Source organism: Tachypleus tridentatus, chromosome 9 (genome assembly GCF_004210375.1).
Source record: "Tachypleus tridentatus isolate NWPU-2018 chromosome 9, ASM421037v1, whole genome shotgun sequence".
NCBI lineage: Eukaryota > Metazoa > Arthropoda > Merostomata > Xiphosura > Limulidae > Tachypleus > Tachypleus tridentatus.
Window position 1 is genome coordinate 48,316,891 of NC_134833.1, and position 18,120 is coordinate 48,335,010.

Genomic DNA, 18,120 nt, shown 5'->3' on the forward strand with positions numbered 1-18,120 from the left:
CAAACTCACTAGAAAAGCCCCTCCATTCTCTTACTTTCAATAATGTTAATCAATTTTATAAAACTGGGGAATATCTTATAACTAATAGAAAAAACAGATACTCTCTTATTTCATACTTACAAAAAATGCTTTTGAATTTGGTGGGGTGAACATTTATGTGATAAAAATATCATATAGTCTTGGTTTTAGTATGCTGAATGGCTCAAATTTTAACCTTTCTATTGCATTTTTTACTTAAAAGCCAGATAAGTTATAATAAGTTTCAGGACATTTTATTTTGGAGACATATATTGTTTATGTTCTAAAATTTATGTTTGAAAGTTTGGAGAGTCAAATTTGAGCCTTAAAGAATGGCTTTATATTTATATAAAAGCATAAACAAGTTTGATAGAGCAGTGAATACTAGAAATCCTTTTTTTTATTGTATTTAATTTTTGATATAGATTTTTTCTTAACCAAAGTAACTAAAATGTAAAAACTATAAACCTTTGATCTTAGCTTCAGAAAACTGTAGTAAAAGAAAATGAATAAAATATTATATTTGCATAGCATTTGCTGGAAAGCTAATAATGATTGCTGCAACTTACTGTTTTGTTGACTTTAGGATTACTACCCCACTAGATACAGGGTACTGCAATGACATTGTAAAGGAAACCAGATGTGAAAAGTTAGCCATTTAGTGAAAATACTTTATTAAAAATTTTAGTTCTTTGTGTACCACAGGCTTAAAATGTTTACTAATGGCTTTCCAAATTTTATGAAAATAAATTTATTAAATTTAAAGTTATAACAAAAAAATTAGTACATATAGTATCACAGAACCTTAGTTGACCAATTTAATCAAACCTGTGAACAGATTGCTAAGTAGATCTAAAGGAATATACAGTGTTCAAACCAGGAACACTTGAATTATTGATTCATTTGTGATGTCATGAAGAATATCAGTGTCAAAGCAGAATCATATCCATCTTCTTTCTATGGATCCTGCACCTTTACTTACTAATTTCAGTGAATTTTTAAAAATCCACACAGCTCTTTCTGTCTTGTCATTTATGAATGGATGATATAGAATGTTTTTGATATCCTTACACTCATTTTCATGTACAAACTGAGGAAATTTTTGTGATATGGATTGTAGTCCATGTCACTACAAATTATTCCTTACACTCATGCCAAGCAAATTACACCTCTAATGCATTAGTGGCCTATGTTGAGTTAATGTTGTCTATATGAATGATTTCTGGTCACTTGGAGTACCAGTTAGCCATAATTAAGTAAATTGGCCAGTAAGCATATGTCCCCAGCATGACACTGGTTATCTCCATTGGTGAAATGATGGCTGTAGTCGACATGTTAATAATACCTCTGACATGTCTTTATCTCTCAATTTATGCATTTGTCTTTGGTTAAAATACATGACTTCTAACTAAAGATTTCATTTGAACAACAATTTGTCATGTTCTTCATTTATTTTGCAACTTGCTTGGAATAATAATTTTGGACCCAAAAGTCAGATATCCTTTATAAACAGTTATTTCATATCTTTGAGCATAAAAAGGGCAACTATTCCAGATTATTCGAAGTTCTTAGTCTTGTAGTGTGTAGTCATATACATAGGCCAAAATTATATTATTTCTTGTGGTAGTTTGCTATTTTCAGTAGGTTGAATATGCTGTTTTCTGTAGTGCAAGATTAAAAGAGATAATATTTGTTAAAATTATTTTTTACAATACTCTTTGGCATAGTCATATTTACTCAGAAATAGTGTCCAGTGTTGCATAAATGCATGCATCACCTATGGTTGGAATTTTATTTACTAGCTTCAACAGTAATGATAATGTTTGAAATGACAGGATGCCATCCATACAGGTACTAGCAAAACTTCTTGACAGCTGACAAAAATTAAAGCCACTTTGTTGATATGTGCATAATTATGATTGACTAATCACAATTGCAAACATCTTAGATTTTTCCTGTGCATTGACCAACATTACCAGTATAACACCCTAAGGCAATGCATCACAGTATAGTATGATATGGAAAATTGTGATATAAAATGAAATGAGTTTTTTGCTTGTTTGTTTCCAGAAATGATTTTTCACATTAATATGACAAATTTTATATATTATCCTTGCATAATAGCTGGATCAGAGGAAAATTTAATAAGATATTTTTGCTAATATTTTATGAATTTCTACAAACATAGCAGTTAATGAAAAAATATCAGAATAATTGCATACTTATTCTGGGTTCAAACATCTGCAGTAAAAATAAAAGTAACATGCCTAAATATCTAGAAGTAAAATATAGTGCAAGTTCTTTTCAGTCTATATTCAGAAATAATTGTGAGGAGCATAGAGGAGTTATGAGAAATACTTATTGGTGGAATACCTGTGAATTAACTTAGGTATGCAGATAATATTGTGCAATTAGTGGAGAGGGAAGAAACCATGCAAAATATACTAACAAAAATTAAAAACATTAGCAAACAGATTTTAATGCATCTGAATAAAAAGAAAACCTAACTGGCAGTATCAACAGATAGAGACTCTACAAATGAATAATTACTTGGGACAATTAATAACAGAAGAAAATAAATACAATAAGAAGATTGAAAGATGTGTATAGATAGATATAATAGCATGTATTTTATTGAAACTTTTACATACAAATAAAAAACTATTTATGACCACTGAAGTATGATTAATAAAATGTTAAATTTGATTAACACTAAGTCACACATCAGAATAATGAGAGAAGAATTTTAAAGATCAATTGGATAGGTATTTGTAAAAACAATGATTTAGAAGAGCTGGCCAGCACAGTGTATTGATGATAACTGTCACAAGAAGAAAAGAAACATATAATAGATATATACTGAAACATACATCTACTAATATATAAAAGTTTATGCTGTTTGGATATTGAAGGGACAAGAGTATCTTGCAGACAAAAGCTTTATTGCTGATGTCATTGGATGGAAGAAAAAAAAAATAAGTTGCAGAAACTGTTATTCAACCTCTGAATTGGAAAAGACAACATAAAAAAAACAACAAAAATGCATCTGTACAATTGTAGTTATATACTTAGTCTTTGGTAACTTCTTAGGTTATCTAGCACCTTGTAAATGGTTCTAAATTTTATCAATCCACTCTCTTGGTGTACATGCTATATGTGGCCTTCTTGAAAACTATGCCATGTTGAGCCTTCATATAATTACAGAAGGGGTTTGATATAGAATATTACCTAGTTATTTCTTTGTTTGCATGATGTATAGAAAGACATCTGAGTACAAAGCAGGATAATTTCCCTTAGTTCATATTCACATTTAGGTACCCTAAAAGTCACAGGATTTCTTTTGTGTATATCTTAAAAATGGCTGAAGTTGTCTCCAGCTAGATAATAATGTGCACTCTTAATTGATGAAAGGATTATGATCTGTCCAACTTAATTTTTAGTTTTCCCACTGGTAGTTGGTATAATCTAAATTATGTCATGGGCCTCTAAAGCACTGCAAATTGTAAAATCATCCTCTTGCCTATGTAACATTCATTCTGATTAGTGTGATACAAATCTTTGCTTGTTTCATTCCTTCTTACATTTTCTAGATTTGTGCAGAGAGTGGATTTTTTTTTTTTGTCATAGGGACATGTCAGGTTTTTAAAATGGCATCAGTTAAGGTGACACAGTAATAACAGTATCTTTGTGTGTGTGTATATATTATGCACAGATAAACATTGATTTTCTTTACTAATTTGTGAAGCACCAAAAGCTGTTGCTTTATAATCATTGTATTTTTACACACTTCCAAGAAGGTTAGACTTCTTGTAATAATATTTTATTTATATTATCATTATTAATTTTATAAATGTACTTGACACAACTTTTCATGCAAATATTCACTGAACTGGCATTTTTCAGGTACTTATTTTAACGTTACAGTATTATGAGCTACCTTCTCATCTGTTGGTTACACATGTTAAATTGTAACTTTTCAACTGCTCAGGGGTTTGGATAGTGGAATATGTCGGCTTTCTGATAATTTCTACTAATTATAGAATTTCTGTTGGTGAGTTGATATGGTTGTATGAAACTTTTGACTATTTTCTATATCTTTGGTTTCTTGGCTTAACCAAAAATAAACTGTGATGTCAATTTCTCATCTTCAGTAGTGTCATTGGCTTGAAAATAATCCTTTTCAATTTCATAAAAAAAAAAAGAATAGATTAACAAATTTAATTCACAGTAACTTTGCTTGCACAGTTCAATCTACCCACCTTAGAGTTCATAAGCATGTACATGTGTTACTAAGGAAATTTATCACGTTCTTATTGCCAGTTGTTACATTTGCTGACTTTTTTGTAGAGAGTTGTTGTAACACATAGAGAATACTGTATAAAATTGGTAATTGCATTTATATACACTTTATGTAGAATGAAAAATGAGAATTTTCTTCTAGAGTGAAAAGCAAAAACCCAGCAGCAGTTCAGGAGGCATAAAAGAATCTCCACTTCCAGACAAAACATTGCAGTCATCTGCATCTTCAAGTAGTGCATCAACAAAAGGCAATGCAGAGAAAAATTCTTCCAATGATCATCCATGGGGACTTGAATTTCAGCAGTTTGAAGAAGCCATGAAGAAGTTATTGGATGAAGATCCAGCTTTAAAACATCAATTGAACCAGTTAACAGAGAGTACAGGTGCATTGGACTGGAGTGTCTTATCTCTGCGAGTTTATACGACTTAAAATTTGAAAGCAGTGGTTAAGAAAATCATAGTTTGAAATTTGAAATGTAAACTGTAATTTAAATACATATGTAGGTTATTTAGTAATTGAGTTGGGAAGTCATCAAAATGGGAATTGAGCCCTAGTCATGCTGGTGGCAAGCCATTAGCCTCAGAGCATTAATAATGTATTAGGAAAAAGTTTTGGAATAAAACCTTGGTAAGAAAATATTGTTTGTATATAGAGGGTAGCACTGGATGAGAATATCTAATCTTGTAAATGGAGCTGAACATGCATGTTTGGTGTAAGAAAGTGATAACATTTATTTGCAGCCACAAAGTAGGTACCTGAGCTAAATGGACACAGGATTCATTGTTTGATAATGCTTATTTTAGGATTATTATATATATTACAAAATATGTAAGAAATAAGTATAAAAAGCCTTACTTTCTGTTTTTATTGTGTTATTGCTAATTAAAGGTAAAAATGGATCACAATAAGTAATTGTTGTTAAATAAATAATAATGGGTTATTAATCTTTACCCTAAATCTGATTTGTACATGAAATGGATAAAAAGGATACTTCATCATCATAATCTAGTTTATATCATAACAGTTGTTGTTCATGTAATTCTTTAACATAAGTAACATTTTAACCACTACTTTTTTTGTATCCAAGCTGGCATGATTAGCCCTGGTTTTAGGCAAAAGGCCTCATTAGTACCAGATATAGAAAATATAGTGTAATTTGTTTTCACTCATAAGTGCTTAGAACCTACTAGCAGTGTTTGCTAGGTGTTCATAGCACAAATGCTCAGTTTAATATTTTCTACTGAATTTGGTCTGCTTGTTAATTTTAGAACTGTTTTCCTTAGAAGCAGTTAATGGTAAAACAAAGGTTATTCTGAAAGCATTTTTAAAGTAGATTTTACATATTTTACAATCAAACATTATGAAAGTGTGGCTGCTGAACTTCATCCATTTTATACTACCAAGTAAAAGAGTACTTACTCCAATTTCTTTTTATTGCTGGATAAAAGTTGGGGAGTAGGTACTGAAAATGTTGACATTTTCTAAACTTTGTGGCTATATAGAATCAAAGGTAGGCAGAAGTGGAAAATGAAATTTTACAGACATGCTTTAGACTTTAGAGGTACGCATTACACTGCTTCATTATAATGCTACCATCAGAAGCCATATTCACCTGAGAAAAATATAGGTGGGTGGAGCATTATAACCAATTAGTCATAAAAGTACTCATGCTGAACAAGTACAGATTTAACAGACAACTAAAGCAACCAGTTAGGCAAAATAACTGATTATTTACATAAGAAAAATAGATATAAAAAATACATAAGATACAATAGTGCTATATAAAATATGAATACAAAGTTTCCAATATTTTGGAAACAAAACATGCTCATGATTGGGTGAAAAGTCATCTTAAAAACAATCACCATTTTTTTTGAATGATTAAAGTCACACCAAAAGTGATCACTATTAATGCCACTCTAAACCTGCAACAAGTAACAACACATCTTCTCTGTATATCAAGATGGTAGGTAGGGTATTAAAACTTTTATTAAAATAAAGTAGAGAACAAGATTTTGACCTTCTCACATCATCTTCAGGTTAATAAACAGAGTTTATATTGTTATATAAAAGTCATGGCAGTTGTTGCATTGTATTTCATAAATAACGTTGGTGTCATGTTTGTCAGTGTAATTCTTTCGTAGTATGGACTTCTTTTGTACTGGGTTTTTGAATAAATTTGGTGTTTACTGGCATGTTGTGCTTTGTTACAAGTTTCTTCCAAATGCTGGGTATTTTTTTTTGCAAATATGGGGAATATATGGTAGGCAACAATGTGGAGTTTTGTAGTTGGTTGTTTCTTGGGATTTATTATTGTTTGTTTGTTTGACTGTATTGTTGATCCAGTTATGTGTATATACTTTTGCAACAGTGTTTAGAGAAAATTTGATGTTGATGAACACAACATAACCATAGAAAACACCCAGGTACTAAGTATGGAAACAAATATAAACAAATGCAAAATCTAAAAAGCCCTACTTATACAATAACTCAAACACAAACCAATATATAGGAACACCTTTATACCTATACTAATTAATAACTGAACATCTAACTGCAATAATCCCTAGAATCACGTACCCATTTACACTCTTGTCCCTAAGATGTGCCTGGCAGTGGTTGGTTGCAAATTCTATTTGCTAACCTGAAGATGACCTAGCATTATAATAAGACAGTACTGTATTGAGGATAAATACAAACATTTGTGATTTTTAAATGTGGAAAAGTATCATAAACTGAAAATAAATCTGAGATACATCTTAATTTTGTTTCTTCTTTTCCTTTCTATATTTTGGTTTTAGAACTGCAGTTTCTTTTAATACAAGCTGAGAATACCCATTGAATAACCAAAGACACTATAAGGGACATTGTTGGATATTGTTCCTTGTCCTTTTGTCATTAAACTTGTAATGATCTCCTTAGATGCTAATTGCATACCCTGATTTGTGGAAAGTGATAATTGATTCGTCTAACTGATTAATTTCGTGTGCCTTTAAACTTGGAGCCATAATTTTATGAACAAAAGTGGAAATGTACCCTATTTTAAGGTGTTTTTATTGGGCAAAAATCTTAAAATAACCAGTGTACACTGTCAGACAGTTTCTTGTCGCCATAAAAAAATAATGTTAATCAAGGCAGCTGACTGTGGGTGATACAAGCCAAAAGTCTATAAAAACATGGAAATATGCCATATTTCAGGGTTGTTTATTTTTATATTCCCTCTTTTCAGAAAAAAAATCCTAAAACAAAGTAACACATACATCATTAGAAAGTTTCCAGATACCGTAGTAAAAATTTCAGTAATTGAATCAGCTAATTCTCAGTAATGAATGTTAACACATGTGCATGCACACATAATGGGTCATGTTTATAGTAAGATATACTGTAGAAATCTGTACACTTTTTTTAAAGATCGTTAGATCTTTTTAACAGTGTCATGTGAACTGTATATGTATAGGAGTTGCAGTGAGAACAAGAACTGATTTCATTATGTCCTAAAGAATGATTTAATTAATTTTGTCTAAAAATGAGCCAGGAGCTAATTCAAATACAGTTATTATATTGGTCTAATTAGAAATACCTGCATTTTCATAGAATTTAAGGATAACAAAAGACTTTACTATTAGTAATAAAGCGGAGAACAACATTTCAACCTTCTTAGGTCATCTTCAGGTTAACAAATACCCATACTAGCCATTCTGAGATACATCTTTATTTCAAGTGGGTTTTTCATCATCATGAAAACACTTTTAGGTTTGTTTAGGTTGTCATATGCACTATACTAAATTCTATAATAAAATATTCAAGATTAGCCCTTATCATTAAAATCTTTATTAAGCCTTTCCTAAAACTCCATCAAATTAACGCAATTTGCCACACATGAAAATAACCCATTCCAAAGGCCACCAGTCCCGTTAGAAAAATAATGAAGTTCTAGCAGAAAATGAATTCTTATCATGCTAAAGTGTATTTTTGTATCCCAATAGTCTTGCATTCTCACAATTAAATGTGGAAAAGAAAAAACAAATGATGATACATCAACACTGTAAATTTCTTTTACAATCTTACACACTTCAGTCTAATACTGCCTAAATCTTTTCTTTTCCTAGAGAAAATAATTTCAGAGATCTTACCTTTTTCTCTTACAACAATCTTTCCATCCTAGGTATCATCTTAGTGGTCTTCCTCTGAACCATTTCAGACAATTCAATGTCCTTTCTGAGGTAAAGCCAACCCATTAGCACAGTGGTAAGTCTGTGAACTCATAATACTGAAATTTAGATTTCAATACCCATGGTGGGCACAGCATTAATAGTCCCTTGTGTAGCTTTTTTTTTGTTTAACTACAAACAAATAATTCTCTTATAAAGAACCCAAAACTGTTTCCAGTATTCCATATGTTGTCTAACTAGTGATCTGTAGAATGATATAACTTTTTTAGATTTGTTTTCAGTATTTCTGTAGATGCAATGTAAAATCACATTTGCTTTCCCTCTCCATGTGGATTCCTGTATGTGGTGAGGGGACCTCCCAGGGAAAGTTCTTTTTGTTCAGTTTACCTCCTCTGGGATCTAAACATCCACTCCATGTGTTTGCTATGTGTGGTAACCTGAGAATGGGAGGAAAGGATCCTGGTGGTTGAGGGGTCCAACCTTAACAGACCACTTTAGCCTTGAATTCTTGTAGACAGGCAACCTTGGGGTGGCCCCCCTAGGGTCATTTAGCTGGTCTACTTTGGCTAGGGTCAACCAAATACCAGTATTGGATGTTTTCAACAGGTGTTGTAGATATTGTATCTAATATTGGTGTTTGGGTATAGTGCTCACAAAACTCTGGTGTTGCTGCATTCCCTCATAGGGCTCCATGGTGGGTGGGGTCAGGGGGCATTGAAATATTCTTTTTTTTTATTATGAATCCTCCAAATAAAAGCTTAAATAAAATAGTGGAAAACAGTCTATAGGTAAATGACCACATCTTGAAGATTCTGAGCAGCAATCGTCAACATCTGTGTGACACTTGTACCTCATTTTCTAATACTACATTCTCTTTCAGACAAACCTTCAGGACTGATATCTCCCTTTTTCATTCATAAGGGACTAGAAGTCTGTAAAGAAGCTTCACCCTGGTGACATATTGGTGGAAACATATACATCTCAACACAGTGAACTCCTCTTGCATTCAAAGGCAATTGGGGATATACCTATTAAGGCTATGCCTCATGCTACTTTGAATTCATCGCAAGGAGTTATTGTTGAGAAGGATTTGGAGAACATTTCTGAGTCAGAGATTTTTCACTGGTTTCTCCATTTAAGAAATTCCTTCAGTGAGGCATATCTCCACTCGCAAAGATGGGATTATGATGCCGACCAGTGTCCTCATTCTGACATTTACATCACCACATCCACCTGCCACCATCAAGACAGGTTATCTTAATTGCAAGGTGTGGCCATACGTTCCAAACCCTCTAAGATGTTTCTAGTGTCGGCAGTTTAGTTACTCGAAGACATCATGCCATGGTTCCTTGACGTGTGCTCATTGAGGTGGCAAGGACCACGATGCTTATGAGTGTGAAACAGACCCTCATTTTGTGAATTGCAATGGCTCTCACTTGTCCTACTTTTATTCTTGCCCTAAATGGTTGGAAGAAAAAGAGGCACAGCATTTGAAAATGATTCAAAACATTACTTACCCTAAAGCATGAAAGTTGCTGTCCACCACTTCATTTCTGACATATGCTGCTGGACTTCATTCCATTTCTACAGTGGGGGTGCAGACAGATCTCCCTGTACTTCCAAAAGAATCATTCTCAAAACAAATGAAAAGTATTTTGACTTCCATGGATAGAAAAGTTGATGAATCAACTTCAACACCCATCTCTGTTGTAGAAAACCCCAAGATCCACTTTCTTTGGTATGGGCATTTCCTTGGGTACATTTTCTCCCACCCCAAGATGCAAAATGATCATTCATTCACATCCTCAGTTGCTGGAATCCTCTTCCAACAACAAAGACCTGCCTAGATGACCCAAAGCAGGATCCATGGAGGCCAACAGACCTCCCTCGGAATAAAGACTATAAAGAAAAAAGACGTGGTCATAAACATAAAGGCTTTTTAGCCAATTCACCTACACATAAATAAAAATGGCTACCTTGATACAATGGAACTGTTGAGGTTTATGTTTTAATCTGGATGACATTAAAGCACTGATTGCTTCCTACCATTGCTTCCTGTATGTCTTTCCTTGCAAGAAACATTTCTGAAACCTGCCAATACAGTCACCTTTCAGCAGAATTTTTTGTACAGAAATGACAGGCTGTGTGATGGATGAGTGCATGGAAGGGTGGTACTGTTGGTTGATCAGCATGTACCCATCCTGTCTTTGCCACTCGACACACCCTTGGAGACTGTAGCCATCTGTGTTTCCTTGGGTCATACCATCACTGTTTGTTCTATCTACCTGTCACCTGGAGAGACATATGATCAATCAGACCTTGATGCTCTCATTGAACAGTTGCTGTCTCCCTTATTAATCCTGGGGGACTTTAATGGACATCATCCCCTCTGGGGGAAGTGCTGATATTGATGGGAGGGGTCACTCCGTAGAGTGTATGCTCTCCGATCACAACCTTTCTCTTTTCAATAGTGGTTCTTATACTTATTTTCATTCACCTAGTCTGTCCTTTACTGCTCTTGATTTCCTAGTTTGCTCCCCTTCACTATTCTCTCATTTTTCTTGGAGGGTTGACAATAATCTACAAGGCAGTGATCATTTTCCTGTAATTTTGAGAAAGACTGGTGGAAGCTGGATCAAGCAAACTGGCCCTCTATCACTGCTCTTGCAGAACTTGATCCTGCCATCATCTGTAAGTCATCAATAAATAACAATGTGGCAGCAGTAACTGACTGTATTATACAAGCAGCTGCTCAACGTATTCCTAAAATTCAACAAATTTTCTATGATATCCTCATCCCTGGTCGAATCCTTCCTACCATATGGCACGGAAAGTTCAAAAACAGGCATAGGATACTTTTCATGAGTATCCCACACTCTTACAACGTATTGCTTTTCAGCAGGCCTGTGCACATGCTCAGTGGGTAAGACATCAAAGCCAGAAGAACTCTTGGATTAAGTTTACAGTCAGCATATCTTCAATTACCAGTTTCAAAGTCATGTGGGACAAGATTTGAAAGGTCAGTTGGCAATATAATTCTTTCCCCATCTCAATCTGAGGGCCAGGAAGTAGCAGATACCTGAAGCATAGCCTATACTTTAGGTGAATGCTTTTGCCAAGTATCTAGCATTTCTGTTTCTTCCTCCACCTTCTTAGCCATCAAGACTCAGACAAAGCAATCACCTCTTTCCATTCGAGCTTATTGTCTCTATGACTACAATTGTTCCTTTACACTGTTGGAACTCAGAATGGCTCTTCATTGGTTTGACAGTACATCGGCCAGATGTGATAATGTACACAATGAAATGCTGCTCCATCTATCTCCTGCTTCTCTTGCTATTCTTCTGATTGTTTTTAACTGGATCTGGCAGGAAAATGTGTTAGCTGATGCCTGGTACCAGGCTATTGTCCTACCTTTCTCTAAGCCTGGGAAGGATCCCAAGATTTCTTCAAACTATCTTCCAGTTGCTTTGAGCTATCTTTGTAAGAAGTTAGAGAGGATGGTTAATGCCTGTGTTGTTGGGTTCCAATGACAGCGCTCAACTATGGAACACTTTACTCAACTTCAAATGTCAGAGAAGCCTTTCTCCAATGACAACATCTTGTATCAATATTCTTTGATATTAAGAAGGCTTATGGTACAACATAGAGATATGGCATTTTGCAAGACCTCCATATATATGGGTTATGTATCCATTTGCCCATTTTTATTACAAAAATTTTAATGGAGAGGCAAATCCAAGTTCGTGTGGATTCAACACTTTCCTGTTTTTTTTTACAGGAACTTGGAGTCCCTCAGGGCTGTATTTTGAGTTTCATACTTTTCAAGATAAAGATTAATGCCATCATTGAACAACTCCCACTCACTGTTGCAAATGGGTTCTATGTAGATTACTTTCACCTCTGATGTTAGTCGTTGAATGTGAGGAAGGCTCGGCATGGCCAAGCATGTTAAGGCATGCGACTCGTAATTTAAGGGTCGTGGGTTTGCATCCCCGTCGTGCCAAACATGCTCGCCCTTTCAGCTGTGGGGGCATTATAATGTGACAATCAATCCCACTATTTGTTGGTAAAAGAGTAGCTCAAGAGTTGGTGGTGGGTGGTGATGACTAGCTGCCTTCCCTCTGGTCTTACACTGCTAAATTAGGGACTGCTAGCACAGATAGCCCTTGAGTAGCTTTGTGCAAAATTCAAAAACAAACAAACAAACAATGTGAGGTATATTGAGTGACAGCTACAGTCTGCCCTTAGTCTTTAATCTTTAACTGAAGTGGACCGCAGCAAATGGCTTTAAATTCTCTCTCTCTAAAACCATTTGCATGCACTTTTGCTGCCAACAAGGTCTTCACCTTCATCCTGAACTCTGTGTCAGTGAAGTTGTTCTGCCTGTGGTCCCTGAGACAAAGTTCTTGGGGCTTAGCTTTGACTATAAGCTGACCTTTATATCACACATCAAGCAGCTATGGGTCAAATGTATAAGAGCACTGAACATCCTCTCTGTCCACTCTTCCACCACTTGGGGAGTGGATTGATATTCTGTGCTAACGATATATCATGCTCTTATTTGATCAAAACTAGACTATAGATCACTGGTCTATGGCTCTGCCAGGATCTCAGCCTTAAAGATGCTGGACCCCATTCATCATCAGGGACTTCAGCTCTGCACTGGGACTTTCTACACCAGTTCAGAGCTTATACACAGAGTCTCATGAACCTTCTTTGCACCTCCACCATTTGCAACTGTCTTTATCATATGCTTTGAAACTTCATTTACTACCAAAGCATCTCACCTAGGGTTGTGTTTTCTTTCCTCAGTAGGCCGTGCTTATTCAGAACAGAGGATTTGCCATTGCTCCTTTTGGCCTTCGTATCCAGATGCAGTTGGATGAATTGTGTCTGTCCTTGGATAACACTGCTGTATTCACTGGTCAGCCAATCCCACTGTACCTTCTTACAATCCCCATATGTGACTTAAAGATATGTCATCTGAAAAAAGCAGACACTCCTGATTGGAAATGCTGTCTGTTATTTGCTGAACATCTTTCGAATCATTCTTCTATTCCTATTTATACAGATGGTTCAAAATCAGGTGACTGTGTGGTCTCTGCCATGGTTTGTTGTGGTTTGGTGGTTGCACACAGAATCCCCTCTACAGCTTTGATTTTCACTGCTGAACTTTACACCATTTCTTGTGCCTTGGATCACGTAAAACCTGAACAGTGCTCACATTGCACTGTTTATACTGACTCGTTTAGTTCTCTACTGGCCCAAGAATCACTTCACATTAGTTCACTCCCTGTTCTTACAGATATTCAAAACCAACTGGCCCATTTCTCTTTAACATCTACTTCTATCCAGTTTTTCTGGATTCCAGGTCATGTTGGTATTCACGGGAATGAGCTCACTGACACCACAGCTAAATCTGTCTGCTTTGGCACTATCACTGCTGTGCCTGTTCCATACATGAATTATGGTCCTATATTCAAGGCTCAGCTCCATGCCAGTTGGCAGTTGACTTGGAGTAAACAATGTGAAAAGAAGCTTTTCCAAATAAAACCCTCTTTTGGACTTTGGCCATCTTACTTCCATGAGGGTCGGAAAGAGGAAGTTGTTCTAACTAGATTATGCATTTGTCACACTTTTTTAATTCATCGTTTTCCTTTTTCTGGGACTGATGCACCAAAGTGTTGTCTGTATAACATTCAGGTCACAATAAGCCACATTCTACTGTCTTGCCATTATTAGGACTCTCAATGACAGCACCATTTTTTAAACATGTTCTGTCTCAAGTGTTAGTGTTATTGGCAATAGTGACACTGTCCACTTTAGAAATGTTTTTAGTTTTTGAAAGTCCATTTACCTTTTAAATGTATTTAAGTTTTCTTAATTTAGTCCTTTTTTAATGTGATTCCCTTTTAAGAATCAAAGTACATCTAGTTCGATTTGAAATTACGAAATGGTTGTAACATCAAATAACTCGAAACCAGGACTAGAAAGACCAATTTCAGGTGACTAAAGCTGATTTTTTAACTTACCTGTTGGTCATCCTGGCTAGTTATGATATTTACAATTATGATATAGAAGGTTCTTTACAATTTGTGTTACTGTAGTTTTTCTCTTACAGCTGTAGACTAGATGTAAAAATTGGATTTAATGCTATTTATGTTTTTAATTGAAAAATTAAACTTTGACTTGTTTTACCGTAATTTCCTTTTATGAATTTTAATAATTTTACTCTAACTTTTTGCCAGATGTTTGGTGCAGATAGCCTAGTTGCTTTGTGCCATAAAACACCAAACCAACCAACCAACATTTTCTTTGCCTCTAGCAACAGCATATTGCTTAGATAGCTTAACCAGCACACCAAGCTTTTTTTCTTCCATAATGTTGTTAAGGTTATTTCAATGAAAATATACTCGGGAATCAACTGGAACAGGGAAAGAGTGCACTGGTTCCTCGGTTGTATACATTTGCTGTTATTGATATTTTAACCATATTCCCAGTAATATTTAATGAAGCTTGGTGAGCTTAGGATGTTTAACTTAATCTCAAATCTATACAGTAACCTCATCCAAAATAGTCCTTTTATGTGCAGAAAATACAGTAATATACACATATATGGAGAGAGAGAGAACACTTTCCAATAATGTTAATAAAGTTAACTTTAAAGGAAGGAATGTAACTTTTAAATATAGGCATATATAAATTAGAATTTCCTGGGGTATTTGTATGTTCACACAAATTAAATACTACTACTGAAAATAAGTGAAAAAATAAAAACAGTTTAAAATATGTGCATTCAAGTTTACTAGTTTCAAGGGTGTTAAAAATCAACTAACAAATTTATAAGTAAATTGAGTTGCATATTAATAAGAGTTATCTTAGTGTTCTGTAACATTACAATATCTTAACTCCAAGTTAAGCTTTCTGTATTTACGATCTGTTTAATTTTGACAGTAAAAAATGATGTTTTGTTTGGCATCATCCAATTAATGAAGTGATCATAAAAGGTTCATTGCATAGTATTGCTGATTATTAAGGTTTGTGATTTGATGTCATTTTGTTTGGTTCTTTTTTGTTGTCATTACTGCTACTTCAAAAATAAATACAAGAATCTAAGTCACTATAGATTGTTGGTTAAATGGATAATGATGGTGTGGTATGGTTTGAGGAAAATGGAAACATTGAATAAAAATATAGCATTTAACTAGAAATATAAGCTGGTAATAATTCATGTGCTCAACAGGTTTTGTCACCCTTAATTATTGAAAAATTGTTAATAAAGTTATTTATAATTGCTGATCTCAATTTAGGTAGCTGAAATAACAAGACCATTTAATTTGGGCACTTTCCCTGTGAGGCAGTTTAAATATCCATACTGAAAATGAATGTGTTGAGTCTGTATTTTGATCTGTCTACTGAACTTCTAATGAAAATTACTGCTATTGACTTTAAATAATCCCAAGGCATATACTATTTCTTAAAATTTTTCTAAATATAGTCAAAGTTTCAGAATTTTTTAGGAAATTGTTTACTAAATATTATTATATTTAATACTGTTTAATTATGTTTTCAAGTGAATTTTTAATAGAAATAATAAAACATGGAAAAGTTGTATTTGAAATAGGTTCTGTAGTTATTTTACTGTGAAAAGAATTATTAAAATTGTATGTGTATAAAAGATCAAAATTATACTGCGTGCGAATGTTTACAGTTTATTCTTTTAAATCTAATTTATACATAATCTAATTAATATGTAATCACACCTACACTTATAAAGTAACTTTTTAACTGATGATTTCATGTTTAGATTTGGGTTAAATCTATGTTGTTTTTCTAATTTTCTACATATCTATTTTTAGATTATTTATAAACTATATCATTAATTTAAAGCCAGCTGATTAATATAATTACCAAGGTTCAGGAATGTGTTTTTTCATTTTTAACACAATATCTTAAAATCCAAATGGGGTATAACTGAGCAAACATGTCTGCTATCTTGTAGTATTTATGTTTCAAAATATGGTGGAAAAATTATTTGTAAAGTGATACTTTTAATCCTTGTACATATCATATTGCAGTTTGTTTAGTAATAATTTTATTTTTTGTAGCATGTGCTTCTTCAGATGAAGAATTTACAGCATCCTTAGCTGAAACTTTGAAAGGTTTAGCAGAAAATACCCAGTCTATCAGTGTAAGTTTGTGCATTTTCTTCTTGGTAATATAATATAACTCATGCATAGTAATAATTTGAATAAAAAATCTGAACTCAAAAAATTGAAGCTCTTTGCATTCTCCTTTTTTTCCCTTATTATGGTGTGGTATGGAACTGAAAAAATGTGAATCTTGTGTATTTTTTCTTTTTTGTTAAGGAGAGTTTTAGCACAGTATTCTATAAGAGCTGAATTAAGCTTCATTTGATGGAAACATAAAACAAGCACAATACTATGGATTTAAGGCTTAAAATAAATCACAGACAGTTGGTTCTAAGACTTAAGTTCAAGAAACCTTGAATAGAGATGAGTGTTGGCACATGTTTTTTGTGCCCAATACCTCAGTATAATTAGATTTTGGGAGTTAAGAATTTCCACTGGCAACTTGTGGCTGTCCACTTGACTGTTTTTAGTTGTTAATCTTTCCTATTTTCATAAAAAACAAAAAATGGAAACCAAAGCCATTATTTATTATAACCCAGTTTTTGGGAATGTGTATGCAGAAACACTCAACACTTCTTATATTAATACAGCTCATTCTATTCTAATCTCTCATGGCAATTATGAAAGATGTTTTTCTTCACCATAAAAATCTGTTCACATGCACAATGTTTCAATACAAGTTGATCCTGTATTTTGTTTCCCTGCCACTACATTTTGTGTAGATAATTTTTTGGAAATATCCTGAAGTTTTCTTAGTTATCTTCCTGAATATTGTTAAGGTTAAAAACATGGGAACCCTGTACTTAGTTGTATTTTGCAAACAGCCAACTGAATGTATTTGAATGTCCCCCTTTCTTTTTCTTTCTCTTTAAAATCCATGTTTAAAAATGATGTTAATTGGATTTGGAGGCAAAATCAAGAACAGTGTGGTGAGAACAAAATGCACAAACTGCAAATTTATATTTACACAAAGTTGTGAAGAATAGTCATTCTGTTATTCAATGTGTCAACACAAGCTACACTTTTCTTTACATCTTGTTTGGTGTGTATCAGAGAGTAGAAATGGAAACTACTAGAATGTAACAACCTACTACTCTGAGTTTTAGTGATACCTTGCATTACAGGTATTGTTAACTTTAAATAATTTTAATTTGTTAGCGATAAAATAAATCCAACAATTCTTAAGAAGTACAATTTGTTCCGACTTATTCTGTGCAACTAATGTTAAAAATGTCCTATGCATTTGACAACTACAGTGAGTTGAGTAAGTTACATTAAAACAATTTTGAATGTGCAAATCTTCGAGCCACTATAATGTCTTGATTTATTTACATGTATAAGAACTGATTTGTTTCACTCATAATCTTAGGGTCGTAGGTTTGAATCCCTGTCGCACCAAACATGCTTGCCCTTTCAGCTGTGGGGGTGTTATATAATGTGACAGTCAATCCCACTATTCATTGGTAAAAGACTA

At 33.7% G+C, this 18,120-nt stretch overlaps 1 protein-coding gene across 1 annotated transcript in view; it reads left to right on the forward strand.

The window, feature by feature from the left end:
* Positions 1–18,120, forward strand: part of Pex19 (peroxisomal biogenesis factor 19) — a 46,706-nt gene that overhangs the window by 13,298 nt on the left and 15,288 nt on the right. Inside the window, exons 3-4 of the mRNA XM_076454217.1 lie at positions 4,460–4,700; positions 16,602–16,684. Coding sequence (XP_076310332.1) covers positions 4,460–4,700; positions 16,602–16,684 — 324 coding nt within the window. The remainder of the gene's footprint in view (positions 1–4,459; positions 4,701–16,601; positions 16,685–18,120) is intronic.